General features: G+C 37.0%; 1 protein-coding gene across 7 annotated transcripts in view; it reads left to right on the forward strand.

Annotated features, from left to right (window-relative positions):
* DGKB (diacylglycerol kinase beta) overlaps window positions 1–19,431 on the forward strand; it is an 804,767-nt gene that overhangs the window by 753,210 nt on the left and 32,126 nt on the right. For all 7 annotated transcript variants that reach the window (XM_068550569.1, XM_068550571.1, XM_068550570.1 and 4 more), the window contains 2 exons: window positions 14,045–14,165; window positions 15,243–15,303. In XM_068550569.1, coding sequence (XP_068406670.1) covers window positions 14,045–14,165; window positions 15,243–15,303 — 182 coding nt within the window. The remainder of the gene's footprint in view (window positions 1–14,044; window positions 14,166–15,242; window positions 15,304–19,431) is intronic.

The raw sequence follows: 19,431 nt of genomic DNA on the forward strand, positions 1-19,431 counted from the left end.
TCCTCTATAAAATTGTATCAGTAAGAAATCTTCCATTGCAAGTTTAAAAAAATTCATCTAACAATGGCTTAAGCATAGTTCTTAAATACTATGAGTATATTAAATCATGAAAAAATGTGGGAAACATAACAGAGCCAGGTACATGTAAGAAAGAACTACTACATAAAAGATAATCTATGAATATTTATCTTTAATCAAGAACAGTATGTTGTCACTTCAAGAATGTTTCTCTAAAATCATGAGCCTTTTTTTCCCCAGCGAGTACTCCTTATAAAACAAGTTCAAAGGTGAGTCTGTCTTTCTATTGGAGGACTTTTAGAGGACTATCAGAAAAGCTTCAAGTGTACTTAATACAGTACATTTTTACTAATTTAACATATGCTTATTGATTGTCTGCTGTGTGCCAGGTTGTACATTTGGGGATCTAAAAACAAAACAAAACAACAGCAAACTCCAAAACAACACAGTGTATGATTCTCAACCTTAAAGATTTTAAGTTAATTTAGAGATAAGTGTTCATATCTATAGATATGTTTTCTCCAAGCAGTCCTCTCTGGATTTTCAGAGGGCTCTTTGTGAATGTCCCACAGAGACCATGATATCAGCATATCCTAAGCCAAACTCACCACGTTCTCTGCTTTCCCACTGCCTTTCCCCCAGCTTTCCTCATCTTGGTTGATGGCATTGCCGTCGGCTTGCGTCACGAGTATGAACCTGGACATCATCGTCCCTTCCAACACTCCCCCTCTCCCAGTTCATGACACTGCCAGGGCTACCTTCTACGCAACTTTCCCTTCCATGCACGTGGTCATGGCCTTATTTAAGTCTTTGTCATCCCTCACCAGGGTTATTTCAGCAGTGCTCTAACTGACCACTCTGCTTCTCACCTCCTTTCTTTATAGTCTATCTTCCACATCACTCCCTAAATGTTACTTTTAATTTTAAATGTAATCACTTCTCTACTTAGTTGAGAAATCTTAACTGGCCCTCAGTCAAATGCAGGGAAGACCAAGGATACAGTCAAGGTTTATAAGGCCCTGCATGACTGAGTCCTCATTACCTCATTTCTCACAATTCTTCCTCGTGCTACTAACAATCCAGGAACATGGAGACTTTTACAACGCACTGAACATACCATGTCATTTTAAATGCCATTGTGTTTCCATACTCTTTTCTTATCCTGGAAGAGCTTCACTTAACCCAGCGTCAGAAAACTAAAATTTACCATCAATATCATCAGTCCAGAAAGACTTCCCCTAAACTTCTCCTATCCAAATTCTCCCCACCCCAGCTACCATCCGTAGAATTAAACACTCAACATTTTTGTCAATGTATACATAGAATATGTGTCTTTTGTAGCGCTAAGTATAAGTATACTACGTTACAGTTTTTTGTTTTTGTTGGTTTTTTTTTTTTTTTTTTTTTTTTTTTACTCTTTTTATCCTTTCTCTTAAGGATACTAACCTGTTTGAAGTTAGGAACTGTAACATCATTCACATCAGTCTCAGTTGCTTTCCACAGTACCTGACATATATTGATCTACTGAGAATCTATTTGGTATTCAGTGTAATTTTGTAGTATGAAATGAATGGATAAATGAACAATGAATGTTAGTTATTCTGAAACAATATGTATGATATAACAAAATACAGAGATGAAATTTAAACCAGGAAAATAAAAATTCTTGCCAAAATTCCTAATCAGGATGGAACAAAATGAGATCATCAGAAATTCATAATAGCTATGTAAAAATTGGGATTACTTTTGTGAGTAGTGCGGGGGAATCATAATTGGACTAAAATATTGGTAATGATTATGCTCAACAGTTAGGAGCTCTCATATATAGTCCATTAGGCAATGAGATGACCAAAGTGAAAAGTGACATGTGTCATTTTTTAACTGCTAGGTCTTGCACTCCAGGTCCACCTTACGTGAATCTTTGCTACTGTTGTTTGCTGCCTCACAGTGTGGGTTGAGTGTCAAAAGGGTCATAAAGATAGAGTGTTTTTATAACATTTAGCAGCGGGTTGGTGACATAAAAGAAAGCATTACAGAAGAGGTGTTATTAAAGTGAACCTTAAAGGACTAACAGAGTTTACGTAAGAGAGGAAAAAGCTTTCCTTAATATTGAGGAGCAGAGTAGTAGCAATGGGACCTATTTTAGGGAACAGAAAAATAGTAGTTTGAACAAGGTGTGAAAATTTGCATAGAGGAACATTGAAAATAAAGTTAAGATTATGGCTAGCTGAATGCCAGGGTTCTTGCACTTTAGTGAATACAAATCAATGAAATGTGTCAGGGAAGGAGAATGATATCACCAGAGTACACTGAGGAGGGTGAATCTGGCAATGCTAAGAACCGGAAGTCATGACACTCAGGTGCCATTCGGTTGTAAGTGAGGGAAACCCAATTCAACTGGCTAAATAACACTACCGAATGTAAAATAGTTAGCTAGTGGGAAGCAGCAGCATAGCACAGGGAGATCAGCTCGGTGCTTTGCGATGACCTAGAGGGGTGGGATAGGGAGGATGGGAGGGAGGCTCAAGACGGAGGGGATATGGGGATATATGTATGCATATGGCTGATTCACTTTGGTGTACAACAGAAACTAACACAGTATTGTGAAGCAATTATACTCCAATAGAGATCTATTAAAGAAAAAAACCTAGACTGTTTTTATTTTAAATGTTTGAAATGATTTTGAAAGATGCAAAGTGTATATATTTGCTCATATAGCAAAAAAAATAAAATAAAATAAAAATCAATGGCAAGGTTCAGGAATGGCTGAATCTAAGTGCTCAAACAATTTATTAACCAGAATGGCTCCTCCCATGTAGTGGCAAGTTGCCCTCTAGGAGTTCCAGACTTATGTTCATTTTTGAACCTACACTGAAATGTGAACTTCTGCTTTCCAAAGATTGTATTCAGTCTTTGTTTATGTTTTGCTCACCCACTGTATACTTAGCACCTAGCTTAGCAACTGATATGTATGATTTTAATTTTTCTTTGATATCTTTTGTTTTGACATTTTTGTTTTTGTTATTCCTGAGATTATAATAAGCATGTGGTAAATAACAAATGTCTTATTTTCTAATAATTCTACCCAGAGATCTAAGATATTGTATACTTTATTGTATACTTTGTCATCACTACTATTTTTATTTCAAAAATCATAAAGAATAACAGTTAAATTATTGTATTAACTTAATAGAGTAATAAAGATATTCTTTTTTTTTTTTTTTTTTTAAAGATATTCTTTACAGTAGACTGCCCCTAACCCAGTTATGGTGCAGCTTTGTTCTACAAACCAGTTCAATCCCACTGAATTTTTGGTTCTATGTGTCTTGCACCAGAAACATCGGGGCATCATCTCTTCATCCTCATTCCTTGTGGAAATAACACGAGTCTGGGTTTTACTTCTGCCCCTGGGTTTACAGTGAGCCCAATCCTATCCCAAGAAGCCTGCAGAATGCTGACCTAGTTTCTCTGTCCCCCTTTGACTCTAAGGTGGAAATGCTCTTTGCTTCACCTTTTGGAAACTGAGGTTCAGGGGACTGACAGCAGTGTTGTGGGTAATAAAGTCTTGGATCTCTGACTCCAGAAATTCATGTTTTCTGCCAGACTCTCCCAAATTGTGGAAAGCTAACATGTTAGCTTTCAAGAAAGGTAAATCTTGGGTGCTTCACTTCTTGTCAGTGATGAGCATTCCGTAATGAAGAGTCCTCCTCTCATGTGGGTTCTCTCTAGACACCTGCTCTCTAATTCTTCCTTATTATTCTCATTCCTTGGCTTCAGAAATTTCTTCTTTTTATTGATGATCCTTGCAGAACAGAGTCTTTTTACTTGCAACTTAAATTAACATTCCATTGTGAATCTGTTTAGTCCCAAATGCTAGTTTTATTGAATCCTTTGCTAAAAGAAAAAAAAGAAATAAGGAAAGAACTGAATATCTGAGTACAGCTCTGAGATTCTACCAAATAATTCAACTCTTTGACCTGATCCCCACATACTTCAAGCCCAAGAGTATGAATTTGTCAGTCCCGAATGAGTCCCTGGACTCATTTCCCTTGCATACATTGGTCTGTTTCACACCTAGTGACCTTAGTTAGGTAGCCTACATCAGAGAGAAGTTGCGAATACTTTTGTAACGTTTGCTCAGTAATATGTACCTTTCCACTGGATGGATGCATACCTACCAACTTGTCCAACAGAAGCCACTAGTAGGTATTCTTTGAAATGTGAATCTCAGCTATACAAATACTATTTGAGGAGTAGAACTTTCTAATAATATTTTTCCAGTGAAATTGATACTCATTCTGCATTTTTACCCAACTAAGAGAAAAAAAATGAATAGGAAGGTTCTGCACAGGAGCTTTAAACTATCGGGTAAAAGTGGCAATTGGTCCAAACACATTAAAATTCTATTTTCCTTTCCAAGTGTTTGCCGCAGATGACCCCCACTGATCTTAAATATATTTCTGTATCTGTAACTGAATAGAGGTTTTCCGTACAGCATGTTCTAATGGCACTCTGGCCTTTAGCCAACAAGGCACTGAATAAGGCTATTTTTAAAATACAGAAACTGGGAACAGCTGCAGCAATCAAATTTGATAAAAACAGAGAGGAACTTTGCTTTTTTTTTATGATTTGTCCAAGTTTAGACTTCTTTCATAGAACTGCTTTTGTTCAGTTGTACGAAGGGCTACAAGACCAATACAGTGAAGCCCTTTTAAATAAATAACTTTTAAAACTATACTACTAAATAGAATAAATTTTCTTTGTACCAAGAGGATCAACACAGTAGTACTTTAAACTATTTTTTAAAAAGGATATATCTCTTACATGAGGAGGTAGGAGAAGAATGAGTTATATTCGTAAATTTTGTACTGTGAAAGAGGTTTTGGCTTCCACCACCCCCAAAGGTACTCCTTGAAAGGGGAGATAAAGTCCTGAGTTTCTCAGTTTGGAAATCTGAAAGTTTACATTTGAACTTCTCTTACGTTCTCAAGTGTTGTTAGGGATGAACATACTTTGAATGTTCCATTTCTGCTTTTCATGTTACTATTAGTCATGAATGTTGTTGCTGTATTTCCTAAAAGATGAACTAGTATCAGTGTAGTTCTTTTATAAAGATAAAATGACATGCTTTTTAAAATGTAAAGAAAAACTTTTTCACAGAGACCTTTTGTACTTATTTGAATCCCTCAACATGTCTACAAACAAGGGCTTATTCTTTATTTTTTAAAAATTCAGGCTCTTTGGAAACTTGTCAGTACGTGATTAATAAGCGTCATGAGGTGAATAGACACTGAAAATCTACGCAGTAGTAGGTTACAAGTTCTCTCTTCTGAGTGATTTCATGTGTGGAATGGATTTCTCTGCTAACTTTGTAATTGACATGACAAAGGATATTGTATTTCTTATAAGTATTTACAAATGGGATTAATTTTAAAATGCCATCCAAATAAAACTAGTTATGTCAACATTAATTCAATTTAGTAATCCAAGATGTAATATAATTCTTCTTCTGTAGCTATAAAGCCATGAAACAGAATTCTCTTACAGCATGAGAAAGAAAAGAGGGAGGATATGTACAAAACAGAAGAATTCAGGTGTGTTTAAATCTATAGTAACTTGTTAACAGGTAGCCTGTTAGAGATGTTGGCCCATCTGTCTATAATCTACCATAAGCCTAAAAGAATGAAAAGCCCAATGAAGCAGTGTCTTCTCTGACTTGAATGAGTTTAAGAAGCGTTCATCTTTAAGCGGCGAGGCAATGACGATGTTAATGTGTTGTTAGTGCCCGAGGCCATCACACTTCCTGTCTCAGTCCTGCCCTCGTGCCCTGTCCACAGTTGTGGGGATTGGGGTGGAGTCCTCGCTCCTGCATAACATTAAAACTCCTTAAACCCACACTGTTCTCATCAGAAACTGGCACTCCTGTTGTGCAGAGCCTTGAACTCAGCAGGTTTTCAAGGGCCCTCTGGCAGGACACCAGATTTCAGGATATAATCCTATATTTTAACCGCTATCAAAAAGTTCCAAAGAAGATTACTTGGATTTCATTCTGTCTAGTCACGTAACCTCTTTTCTGAAGACAGACTGCCAGAAGAGTAGGATTTACTTCTGACCAGCAGTGCTTTTATGCAAATGGCCTGAGAAAGCACAGTAACCCCAGTATATTAGAGTTCCTCAGTCTCTTGCTAGGGGTATAATATTTATATGTTACCAGGCATAATTGGATATCAAAACCAGCTCTTTTATACAGGACGAGTTTTAGTATAAATCACTATTCTTCACAATTATATTTTGTCTTTAATTTATAGCCTTAAGTTTATAAATGAGTTCAAATGTATTACCATGTTTTAAAAACTTTACCTTTTCACAAGTGTGTTTCATATTTTGTTGAAATTAAAATAAGGAGATAGTAAATCTATACTATTATATTCTGTAATACATTTCAAGAAAAAACTGGTTTTCATAGTGCTTCTGGAAGTTGAATATAAAGATCACATACATAGCCATATGTAAAATAATATTGGCACTGCCCTCTATTAAATTGGATTTTAAGTTGTTTTTTTAATTGTTGGAACTGCTTAATTTTTTTTTTTTTAAAGATGGTAGCCAATTCTTTTTCTTTTTTTTTAATTTAATTAATTAATTTATTTATTTATTGACTGCGTTGGGCCTTCTTTGCTGTGCGCAGGCTTTCTCTAGTTGTGGCGAGCGGGGCCCACCCTTCATTGCAATGCGCGGGCTTCTCATTGCAGTGGCTTCTCCTGCTGCAGAGCAAGGGCTCCAGGCGCGCAGGCTTCAGCAGTTGCGGCACATGGGCTCAGTAGTTGTGGCTCGCGGGCTCCAGAGCGCAGACTCAGCAGTTGTGGCGCACGGGCCTAGTTGCTCCACGGCATGTGGGATCCTCCCAGACCAGGGCTCGAACCCGTGTCCCCTGCATTGGCAAGCAGATTTCTAACCACTGCACCACCAGGGAAGCCCTGGAACTGCTTAATTCTTAGGAGAGTAAGGATTGGTTGTGACTTTAGCCCCTTAGCAGGCATCAGTGTTATGATGCAGGATGCCCCTCCAGAAGTTACTCAGAATTTGCTGACATCAGCCTTCATTCATGAGCACTCGCTTTGTTTAGTGATGGCACTAATATGAGGAGACACGTGAAGTAGCTTGGTTTATGGAAGCGGGCAGGGGAGGCATGGTGCTGTGAAAACATCCCCTCACACACTAATGGCTCATTCACACAGAAAACAAGCGACAGCCTTCACTCCCTCCACAAAGCTTAACGAGAGCAAACTGACTCAAGATCCCAGAAGCAGCAGTGTTCAGAATCACTGCTAGCTTGTGCTCATAAACTCTCTGCTTACATTTACTGGTAATACACGTTGCCAGTTGTAATAGACTGCTGTGGGAAGTCTTTAAGCTGGCTCTTTATAGCCTTGTGAATGAAATGGCGTACGATTTCTTGGGTTGTGTGTCCTGAGGTGAAGGTCATCTTTCAAGTATGCCATAACAAAGTGATTGCAGGCCCTGAACTACTTTGGTCACAATAGAGAGGTGTTGACAGTATGCCACACTATGATTTCTGGTCTTTACTTTTTTTTTGGATCCATTTAGGGAAGTTCAGAATTTTAGAATGAAAATACATGAAGTTATAGTCAGCTCTAGCTGGTTGTTTTTAAAAAACAGATGGCTTTAAAAGAGATGATGAAATCTATTCTTTAAAAGTCATTTTTAAAGTCAGGCATGTGATTCCGCTGTATATATATTTATGTATATACTCCTTATTTTTCAGATTTCAGCAAAGAATGGGATATTTCACACTGCTGGATTTTCCAAATAACTCTCCTTAATCCATTTGTACTACATTCTAGACTTTTTCGTTTTTATTTTCTGACTAGTTTGGATAGAAGTCCTTTCAAAAAGTATTTTGTGTTTCTCAGCCTTCCTATAGACTCTTCAGAGTATAATTCATACACATGACCTGGAGTAGTCATTGTGAATGTGAGTTTTATACTGTATTATAATTTGGTGACAGCATCTGAAATGGTTTGCTGGTGGAATTATTAATGGTACCATTTTAAGGTATCATATATTTCTTTGTAGTATTTTTTCTTTCAATTACTGATAACATTTAATTGGTTAGTTCTTACTGATGTCAATATGTACAATAACATGGATTTTGGAGTCAAGCAACCTAGCTGGAAAACCAGATTTTCAGCTATGTGTGAAGACTTGAACAGGTAGCATAGTTTCCTCATCAATAAAATGGGGAGAATAATACCAGCCTCAAGGAATTGTTGGGAGTCTTAAATGGAAAAAATAACTGTAAATCCCTTAGCAGAGAGCCTGCTCATGGTAGGCGTACCATATATATAATCTCCATTTTCTTGATAGACCTGTAACTGTATAGTAGGCTCCCTGAGGTGCTAAAATTTTGTTTTAAATATACTTGTACTGTGAAACACAGAGTTCATATTAATACCTTTCTGCTTAGCTCTGTCCACTCGGGCCCTTTGCTAATTGCATTTTCTAACTTATGGAGGTAGGAGAAAACAGCTATTTATGTTCATGGGGAGTACATCTAAATTAAGAATCAATGGGCAGGGCTTCCCCGGTGGCGCAGTGGTTGGGAGTCTGGCTGCCAATGCAGGGGACATGGGTTCGAGCCCTGGTCCGGGAAGATCGCGGAGCAGCTGGGCCCATGCGCCACAGCTGCTGGTCCTGCACTCTAGAGCCCGCGAGCCGTAGCTGCTGAAGCCCGCACGCCTAGAGCCCGTGCTCTGCAGCAAGAGAAGCCACCGCGATGAGAAGCCCGCGCACCGCAACGAAGAGCAGACCCCACTCACCGCAACTAGAGAAAGCCCGCACCCAGCGACGAAGACCCAACGCAGCCAAAAATAAATAAATAAATTTATTAAAAAAAAAAAAATCAACGGGCAATAGATGGACATGTTAGAGAAGAATCCTTGAAGCATTTGCTTTGGTGGAGGAATTTCATACATCCCTTGGCTTTTTAAAAGTTTATTCTGGATCCTCAGGCATGTTTCAAATGTCTGCTAGATAAAACAAGCATCACTGGGAGGCATGTAATCTTCCCACAATCAGAAGGTACAACTCTATAGCTAGCTTCGTCTCGCCCTGGCCAAATAAGGACTTCATTGTTGGTGATATAATTAGCAATTTAGGTGATGACAAAATGTCCTTGCTGAGTCAATCAATGACTGTGCCCGAGGACATAGCTGCTCCCTGTGTTGCAGCATGTTGCTGGACTCCATGCATGAAGGAGTATGTCCTGCCCTGCCTCCACCCCATTCCTCTCCCTTCAGTACACACTATATTCAACGAAATGCCAAAATGCTACAACCCACATTCAGTCTGTGTTTGTAATGCATCCTCTTCTGTTCCCTACATATGGCAGTCTGAAACAATTACATAATGAGACATATTATCAGGGTATAACTGTCAAAAATGAAGAGCCTAAGCTATGAATAAATATTATCCATTTATTAGCTGTTCTGCTCCTGTGTTCTCAAATCTATACTGCACCCGTGACTTTCAGATTTTACGTTCATACCCCTGATTCCCTGTGTAACACTAATGCAGCACTTACAGTGTTCAGGAAAAGATATCCAAAGTCATAAGGCAAATTAAACTCTAAAGTGGAGTTTCTTATCATTTTTGAGTTGCGGTCCTCTTTGCCAGTCTGGTGAAATCTACTGACTCTTCTCAGAGTAATGTTTTCAAATTCACAAAAAAATATGCAGGATTAGAAAGGAAATCAATTATATTGAAATGTTGTTAAGGTTTTGATTTAGTAATATATGTGCTTCTTTTCAAAATATTTTTATTGGAGTATAGTTGATTTACAGTGGTATACAGCAAAGTGAATCAGTTATACATACACATATATCCACTCTTTTTTAGATCCTTTTCCCATATTAATAAATTACCTTTAGAAATCTAGGAGGGGCTCAATAATTATTAAGGTGTCAGTAAAGATTAGTATAAATAGAATTTTGAAATATTGCAACAAATGTAATGTGATATGGAAATATCTATGATATCGGTCAGTGACAAAGTCAGAGATATTTCTACTATGACTGTGGTTTATTGCCTAAATTTATAATTGAAAGAAGTGCTTAATTTCAATTACATGTTAGTGAAAAAGTTACATTCTTCTGCATTCAGAGTCACTGCCCCGTGTTAAGAATCTTGCTCTACTATATGCCAGTTTTGGTTATTTCATTAAGTTTCTTCCCTCTGAAGTACCTCTTCTAGACTCTCTATTTTAAATATGAAAATACCAAATTTGGCAGATTCTCTTGCCTCTGTTGTACCCCTGGAGCAATTTGGAAAGATATGCTAACTCTTTCAGAAACATACTATTTTTCCCCTTTAGAAGTATGTCTCATATCATTAATTGATCAAAAGCACTGTCTTCCTTGGAATAGACACACTTCCCAATATCAGGAGGTCAGGCTTTCTCAGTGCTCAGCGGATGACTCCCCCAGGGGGAGCTCTCACCTGCATCTCCTGGCCCAGATGCAACTTCTGCCTTCCTACCTATGATTCTTCTTTCACACGCAAGAAAGCCAACCAGATGCAATGACTGAGCATAATGCTGAATGTTAAGCTGCTCTAGTTTCTTTTGTAACCAAGTTACTTAGAAACTTTGGTATTACATGATTGATAACAAACTGATTATAAGAAACCCCACAGTACATGAGTGTGGTGAGATGCCATGGTTGAGAGCAGCTCTTTTACGCACCAATACACACACTGAGGAATGAGTGCTCGGACATTATGTCTTTCAGGCCACTGTGATGCCATTAGGATTTATCGTGGCAGTACTAAAGTGAAAAAGTCAGTGGCCCAAAATAGTTAATGTTTCTCTTAGGCAGAGTTTGGCACTTTCTCTCTAAAGGTCCAAATAATAAATATTGCAGGTTTTCTGGGCCATGTGATTTCTGCTGCAGCCACTCTCTTCCGCCATTGTAGTGTGAAAGCAGACATAGACAAAACCTAAACGAATGAGTGGCTGTGTGCCAATAAAAACTAATTTGTGATTGGTGACATTTGAATTTAATGTATCTTCAGATGTCACAATATGTCATTTAAAATTTTTTTTCTATCTGTAAACATGTAAAAACCATTCTTAACTTGCAAGCCATACAAAAACAGGCAGTGGGCTGGATTCAGTTCATGGGCTGTAGTTCACTACTCCTACTTTTAAGTATGAAAGCAATAGCCAGGTAGCAGACCAATTAAGGAGGTGAATCTGGTTGGTTATGACATCCTAAGGGACCTGCACTTAAATTTTAGCTAGAATGTGACGTGAGGAAGTCTTTGATGTTTCTAGATGATACCGCATGTAGAAACAGAATTCAAAATTGTATAGAAATTATCTTTGTCTGAAATCAGTCAGGACCCTGACCTCAAAGACAGTATGTAAGAGGTAGCAATTGTACACAGACATTGCAGGCTTCTGTATAAAAAAATGTCGGAAGTGTTTATGGGAGCAAATTTATGCAGCACAAATTAGAATTTCTTTTTTTTTCTGAACACTTAATTAGAAGGAATGTGGTATTTATTTACTTTGACCAGAGCTAGTAAATAGACCACCATTTCTCTACAATTCTTTGTGTTAGCAAGAACATGAAAGTTTGAAAGCCTAGGTCTTCTAAATCTGGAAGAAATGTCTTCATTACCAATTATTAATGGTAGAATTGATTTTCATGGCATTTTTGCAGGGAGAAAAACAAAGACAAATCAAAAGAAAGAAAAAAATCAGAAGGAGGGTGGTAGACAGTAGCAATATGGTGTGGGTGTAGACAATCCCTGTGATTCATGGAGAAGTTAGGGCTTATACAGATTAACTCTCTTGTGAGGAAGTATTTCGTTTCTTGTAGAATAGTTTCCATCACCCTGATCCTTACAGAAATCAGCATAACATTTCACCTATTTAAGAATCAAGCAGTGGAAGATATGTAATACTAAATATGAACTTCACTTTTGTGGTGGTTGTTGTTTTATAAATATCACCAGACACACATCTGGGGTTTTAGCGCTTGCCACAGTGCAGTTTGCCGGTTGACATGTATCTAAAAAATGCGTATATTAACACCCAGGCTATAGAGCCAAGCACATTTTAGTGCCGGCTACAGCTGAAAGAATATGTTTCCATTCCTTGTCCATCTGTTCTTGGCAACATAAATTTAAACTAGAAACACAGAATAAGTTTCATGAGAAATAAGTCTAAATAGGGTTTAGAACAGCAAGGTGAATGTTCTCGGTTATTAGGACTTGTTAACATTTGATCTGGTAGATGGGTGATCGTGTCCACGTGAAGAAATCTCATGCTGCAGCTAGAGCTTAAAGTTTAAAAAATAATAGGTTTTCTAAAATCAGTTCTCTTAAAAAAAAATACAGTGGATTGGTTACACTTTTTGTTTTCAGGGCCTATATAAAATTTGCCAAAGATCATGGGCCTAGCAAACTTTGAGATTTCAAAGTGCTGTTCCCCACGCATTTGAACAGCGCTGAAAATATATCGTTTATTTTTCTGAACTTCGTGCTAAAATGGATTCATTAGCGGGGAATGAGGGCTTTCTGTACAAAATGGAGTACATACAACACACACATGCTGGTTTTTCTTCAAGTGCACCCTCAGCTACGACTAGCTATTACATGGTTATCTGTATAATCATCATGCCCTACCCTATGCCACTCTATGCCACCCCCTCCAGCTTTTGTTGCTACTAAAACAATATTAAACAATTTATTGACATTTGAAAATACATGGGATTACGTGAAAATATCAGTATAGAAAAGGACCATATATGTGCACCTAGAATTTTACCTTCAAATCAAAGGTTCAGGCATTCTGAGCCAGATAAGTAAGCGAACGGGCTGTGTGCTGAGACTGCGCTCTGTCGGCGTTTACTGACGTGAGTACTTGCTCTGCTTTCCCGCTGAGTGAAAGTGTTCAGGTGGAAAAGGGACTTTGGAGCTCACACAGAACACTCTTACTCCCAAAATAAGAAATATTTCTATAAGTTTTAAAAGTATCTCTCTTTGGTGTGGCTCGTTTATCAAATACAGCATTGTGGTTATGCCTCAGAGTGATTGGATTCAAATTTTGGCTCTGTCACTTCCTATGTATGTTAATATGAATAAATTAGCTTCTCTAATTTTTAGCTTCTCTATCTGTAAATTCTAATAATCATATTTGTCTTCAACTGGTTTTGCGGGGGGGAGCAAGGGAGGTGATATACAGAGAGTGACTAGTCCAGTGACAGGCACTTAGGAAACACTCGACAAGCAATATGTAATGCTATTAGCCTCTTTTTACTGTACTCTGGTAAAAAAAAAAAAACTTATGATTGTATTGTGCTAATTATCTAACCTACTCCCAAGTAGAATGTGGTAGCACATTCCTTATCATTAAAAAAAAAAAATTTCTGTTTTCAAGTTCAAGAAAAACTTGACATCCTGCTCAAGTTTACTTACGACTTTGGACAATTCACTCAATGATTTAGGGCCTCAAGTCTTATCTTTAAGTTGAGAAACTTTAATTCCATGATCTCTAAGGTCTTTTTTTCGAGTAATTTAACAAAATCATGTTTGACAGCATATCCTCATACTTTATTTATAGTATTGAAATGTGTATTTGCTGCCAAATGTCTGATGTGGGATGTAAAATGTTCCATATATACATGTGGAGTAACGTTAAGTTTGTGGATGTTAAAAACTACTGGTATATTTTTTGGCATTATTTGGCTCAGAATCCATTCTTCCCGTTCTGTTTTAGAATAAGCTGACAGCACATCTTTTTCCACAGCACCTCAGGGTCTGGTTAAACTGAGAGTTTCAAAAGTAGGCCATCTTTTCGTTACTTTTAGTAGAGTATCCAAGACAGAGAAGTTTTCTTTGTGAAGTAGCTTTCATTTTTCATTTCCATAACACCCAGTGACATGAAATTGTGCACATATGCATAGGCACTGTAATTTACAAGGTTTCTGTTTTCTTTCAGATCTGAGTGATCAGCTGCTGGAGGTGGTTGGCTTGGAAGGAGCCATGGAGATGGGGCAAATATACACAGGACTGAAAAGTGCTGGGCGGCGGCTGGCTCAGTGCTCCTCTGTGGTCATCAGGTAGCTCTTTCTCTATAATTGAGAAAGGAGGTTGACATGGCATAACTACAAATTAATTAAAGCCATACAAGACTCTGATAACCATGTTTGTTTTATCTGTGCCTCAAGTTATCAGTGATTAATGCTGATATATTTCAAAATAATGAAAATGGACAGTATTTACAAAGTTTTGGTTCACTATTACTTACCATGTCTGTTGGAATTGGATTCCCTTTTGTTGAGACCGTGAATACAATTCTAACATACAAATTCTAACCCCTCTAATCTGGCTCACACTCCGTTTAATTTACTGAAGCATCAAAATATCTACTGGGCAAATTACCCAATGAAAACACTGTTAATGCACCGTTAACTTACATTCTTTCATGGACTAAAGTCTACCATTGCTTCTATAAATTAAATAATGTATTATTATAAAGTAGGATTTTATATGTGTATTACATTTAAATCTTTAAAAAAAATTTTTTTCAAAATTTTACCTGTAGAGAAAAGGTCTATTTTTACCCTAACGTGAAACCACAGATTATAGCACAGATATAATTGGTGTTATATATATGAAAGTTGATACTGGAAAATCTGAGGTGTCAAACACTTTTTCTCCATGTTTACAATGTGGATTTGCATGAAAACAAGGGAGGCCCTTTTGGCTGTAGGAATTCTGATTGTGGCATTAAACGTAAACCCTACATTTGTCTTTTGGCATCCAGAATTTTTGTTTATATCACGACAGTTACCAGGAAGCTCTTAACATTCCTGTAACTAAGATACCTTTCAAAGTATTCATTAATATCAAGAGTTGAAGTTCCAGGACTTCCCTGGTGGTCCAGTGGTTAAGACTCCGATCTTCCGATGCAGGGGGTGCGGGTTTGATCCCTGGTTGGGGAACTATAGTCCCACATGCCACGTGGTGTGGCAAAAAAAAAAAAAAGTTGAAGTTCCTTTCAAAGAGATAACTTGAGAGCAGAGCCCAGCTATTACCATATTTGCATTCCCTGGTCTCATAATTTTTTATGGGACATATAGTCTGTTGTATCAAGTATTTCCATGTTAAACTTAAAATGAAATATTTTTCCCCAGGACTAGCAAGTCTCTGCCAATGCAGATCGATGGGGAACCATGGATGCAGACCCCATGCACCGTGAGTACAGAGTAATTAAAATGCTATGTCACTTTCAATGTTGCTTCCCAGATACTATATATTCCCATAACTAACTAATCACATACTCCTATAAGTAAATAATCACAATACCTAAGCTTTGGACCTATCACCCAGTACCGTTTTTTTTTTTTTTTTTTTTTAATGTGACAGAGCCAATGCGTTCAGGTTTTAGGCATTATATGCCCTTGGCAATGATTAGTATTTGAATGTTTGTGTTAGCAAAAGTATAATCTTTGGATACCGTAGATCAATTATAAACTCTGGAACTAAACAAGATTGATAAAGTTTCTCTTAACCTTTCTTGTACTTATTTCAGAATGCCTTATAAGAAAAGTATTTATGGGATCTTCAAACATAATTCTCCCTGAATTTATTACCCATCTGTTCTTTTGCCTCCATTTGGGGATTTGAGGTCTTCCTTCTCTATAGAAAAGCTACCATTGTAGTTGTTCTCTGCATAACGAGATATTATTTAACTCAGACATTTAGATCTCCCTAAATTTCATTTGTATAGTGAACATTTTATTGCATTTCAGTAATATGCTAGGCACTTCTCTTGGCACTAAGAATAGAAACCTGATCAATAATAAAACATTGGAATAATAGAACATGGAATAGAATGTATTCCATAATATAATTGTCCTCAAGGAACTTACATTCTGATAATAAGAGATTAAATAAATTAATAAATATAAACAAACAGATGCATAATCAATATAACTTTTGATTACTAGAGTTATGAAAAATGACAGAGAGGAACTGGGTGGAGTATGAAGAGTACTACTTTAGATGAGTGAGTCTGGGAGGCCTTTTTGAAAGAAGGGTCAAAAGCTCAGTATGTTAAACAGTAAGAAGGATGATGGAACCAAAGTTTTTAGAGGTTGGGTGAGAGTGTAAGAGGTAAAGTAGAAAAGATGGGCAGGGGACAGATCAAGTAGAAAAAATGACGGTAAAGAATTAACGTCTGATTCTAAGTGCAATAGGAAACTATTGAAAGATTTAAACACTCTTCTCAGGGAGAAGGGAAATTTAGTCCCTGTGCCATGTTTTAAATCAAGAAGGATTCATGGCAATAAAAATATCGAACATTTATTAAGCTTTTAGTTTGTGCCACATAGTTTGAGACACTTTGACCTGTATTGACAAATTTAATTCTCACAGAAATCCTATAATAAGCTTCGTTTTGTGGATAAAGGCAGACAAAGGTTAAATAGTTTGCCTGATTCCACCCAGATAGTAAGTGGCAGGGTAGAACTTGAAACGCAGGTAGCCTGGCTCCACTGTCTGCACTCTTCATGGCTACTCCCCACCCTGGATCTCCACCTGAGAAGGCCCCAGGCCATCCCTGTGACCCTCCGCTCCAGAGTATGACCTTTGATAAATCACTTACTGCCTCTCCCTAGCTTTAAAAAGTCTGTATCTATTAAAACGTAATTAGTGCATTATAATACTTGTAGCTTATTTCACACAAGCTCTTCTAATGACTCTTTTGTTAACTTTTCTCTCAGCGAGTAACAGGATATTCATTTCACCTATTATCATGATCTAAACAATTGTGAAATTAATAATTTTTATGTAACGACTATTTAGTTTTCTCTCCGTGTAAACTCTCTTATTCATTTAAAACATTTATTTCAGTCAACACAGTGGACCAAGAACTGTACTAGACTATGGCTCATTATTGTTATTTCACATTCTGGCATACTCTTCTTTTCCTAGAACCACATGGAGATCTGAACTTTAAATTTCACTTTAACTAAAGAGAATATTTAGTATTCATAGCATTGGTATGGTTGAACTTAAGAGTGTTCTTTGCTTCAACTGAATAACACGTTTCTCTTACAGAACATAAAAATGGTAGAATGTTAAAATTCTTCGCTGAATTTAAATATCCCTAAGCTGATACTCAATTTATGAAGAAATTGCTCTAGATATAATTTTAGAGCACAGCAGAAGTTCTGCTTTTCTTTAAGTGGAATATATAAAATAGAAAAACATGTGATAAGTGGGTCTTGATTCTTACATCAATTAATATTTGTTTAAGAATCAGAGTAATATAAATTCTGAAGATAGGTGTGTTGATGGTTGCACGACAGTGTGAATGTACTTATGCCATTGAACTGTATACTTAAAAATGGTTAAAATGGTAAATTCTATGTTACATATATTTTATCACAATAAAAAAAAGGAATTGAAAAAAAAATTAAGGTAATATTTACTTACAAATTTCACTAATCCTAAGTTCCAATTACCAGGAAAAACAAAAACCAAAAAGCTTAAAACTGTCTCTTCACATGTTGTAGTTATTTTTATGACCTTTTCAATTATCTCACTATAAAGTAGTCAACAGAAACTTGTTAGATACTCCTCTGTTCACAGTTTTGTAATAGGCACTGAGTTAACAGAGAATGGATTTTAACCATTTAACAATTAGCAATGTTAATAAGCATAACAAACTAAAGACACAATTAATTCTAGAAGACATTATATTGAAAGAGTTCATGAAGAGCCTTTCTTTAGGGTGGACTCCAGAGCCTAACTCTATTCCCCTTCCTATCTTCCTCCCCATTCCTTCCTCCTGACCACTTCGAACGTACTGACTCTGTTGTCCATATGTTCCCATTGTGGGGAGAAAAAACTGAGCAGCTTAGGGAGGAGACAAGGAAGAGCAGTGATATATGGGAGGTCATACACTAGGTCGGATTTCATTTTGTATCTGCACACCCAGCCCTCCCACTCCAATTTATTCTGAGTGATGGGTGTCTAGTAAAGTTTCATTAAGTGAGGAGTGACCATACTAAACCTCAAATTCAGTGTAACCAAAATGAACGCATCATGTACCTCCTTCCATCTCCTCCCCACCCACCATATAATGACTTTTTCTTACATTCCAAAATTCCTGCTCCTCCCTTTACCATATTGAGTTAGTGGAGCCCAGTGTTTCCTAAGCTAGAAATCTGAGAGTCATCCTATACTTCTCTCCATACCCTAAAATTCACTAACTGTGCCCACTTGATAATATGTCATATTTCTGGACTCTTTTCTTTTAATCCCTACCACCATTGTCCTAGATTTGGCCCATTTCATTTCTCCTCATTCTCAGCAATAGCCACATCAATCTTTCCCCATCCCCCTTTTTTTTTTTTTCTATTTAGATCCATCCTTCACTTTTCTACCAAAATGATCACTATAAAATGCTAATCTCACCACGACACTCTTCCAATTAAAACATTTAATTACTTTCTATCTGATAAAATATAGTTTGAATCGGGCTTCCTGTTTCACTGCTATCATCGCTTACTTCTTTTTCATATTTTCATATACTTTCCTCTTGCCCAAATAAACCTTTCTCCTTCTTTAGTTGAGTTACACAACTCATCTTTTGAGACTCATTTCATGCTGCCACTCCTCCATAAATTCTGTTTTGACTATCACCCCTCCCTTCACTCTATCCCGTCCCTGACCCCAACTAGTCTAAAAGCTCAGCCCCAGTGCTTCATAGCTTTATCAAAGAACTAACTACGCTAAATTGAAGTTATCGGCTTTTCTGACTAGCTTCTGGGTAGACATAAGCTTATTAAGGTCAGGCACTATGATTTTAGCCATCCCTGTACCTGCAGAGCATAGCACTGTGCCTCGCACATCGTTAGGCTGCCAACACCATGTGCATTTTGAATTTGTGAGTTTCTTAAATAATTCTTGGGGTAGTATAATAATTTTTAAAAATGCTTTCTACTAAATCTTTCACTGAACATAATGTAGGTTGGCTAGCAATTCATTCACATATTTTTCATATATACATACGTGTAAAAGTTATTTTGAGTTATCTTTATTCATTACATTCTCAAAGCAAAGAATTTTGAATGTATCGGAGAAGAAATACTTTCTCAACATTAAAAGATTTAATCTCTTTGTTTCCTGAAATAGGACGATTAAACTTTTGGGCCACTTCCCTCTGCATTATAAATTATGTATTCATTTTACACGTTGTATAGGCTACATTCTGTTAATACATTGAAATATTAATAGTCATGTACTAGTTATTACTTGTGTTACTTTTATGAAAAGTAATGCCAAACAGGTTGTAATGCAATATCACTCTGGGTG

The sequence above is a fragment of the Eschrichtius robustus genome, chromosome 8 (genome assembly GCF_028021215.1).
Source record: "Eschrichtius robustus isolate mEscRob2 chromosome 8, mEscRob2.pri, whole genome shotgun sequence".
Taxonomy (NCBI): Eukaryota; Metazoa; Chordata; class Mammalia; order Artiodactyla; family Eschrichtiidae; genus Eschrichtius; species Eschrichtius robustus.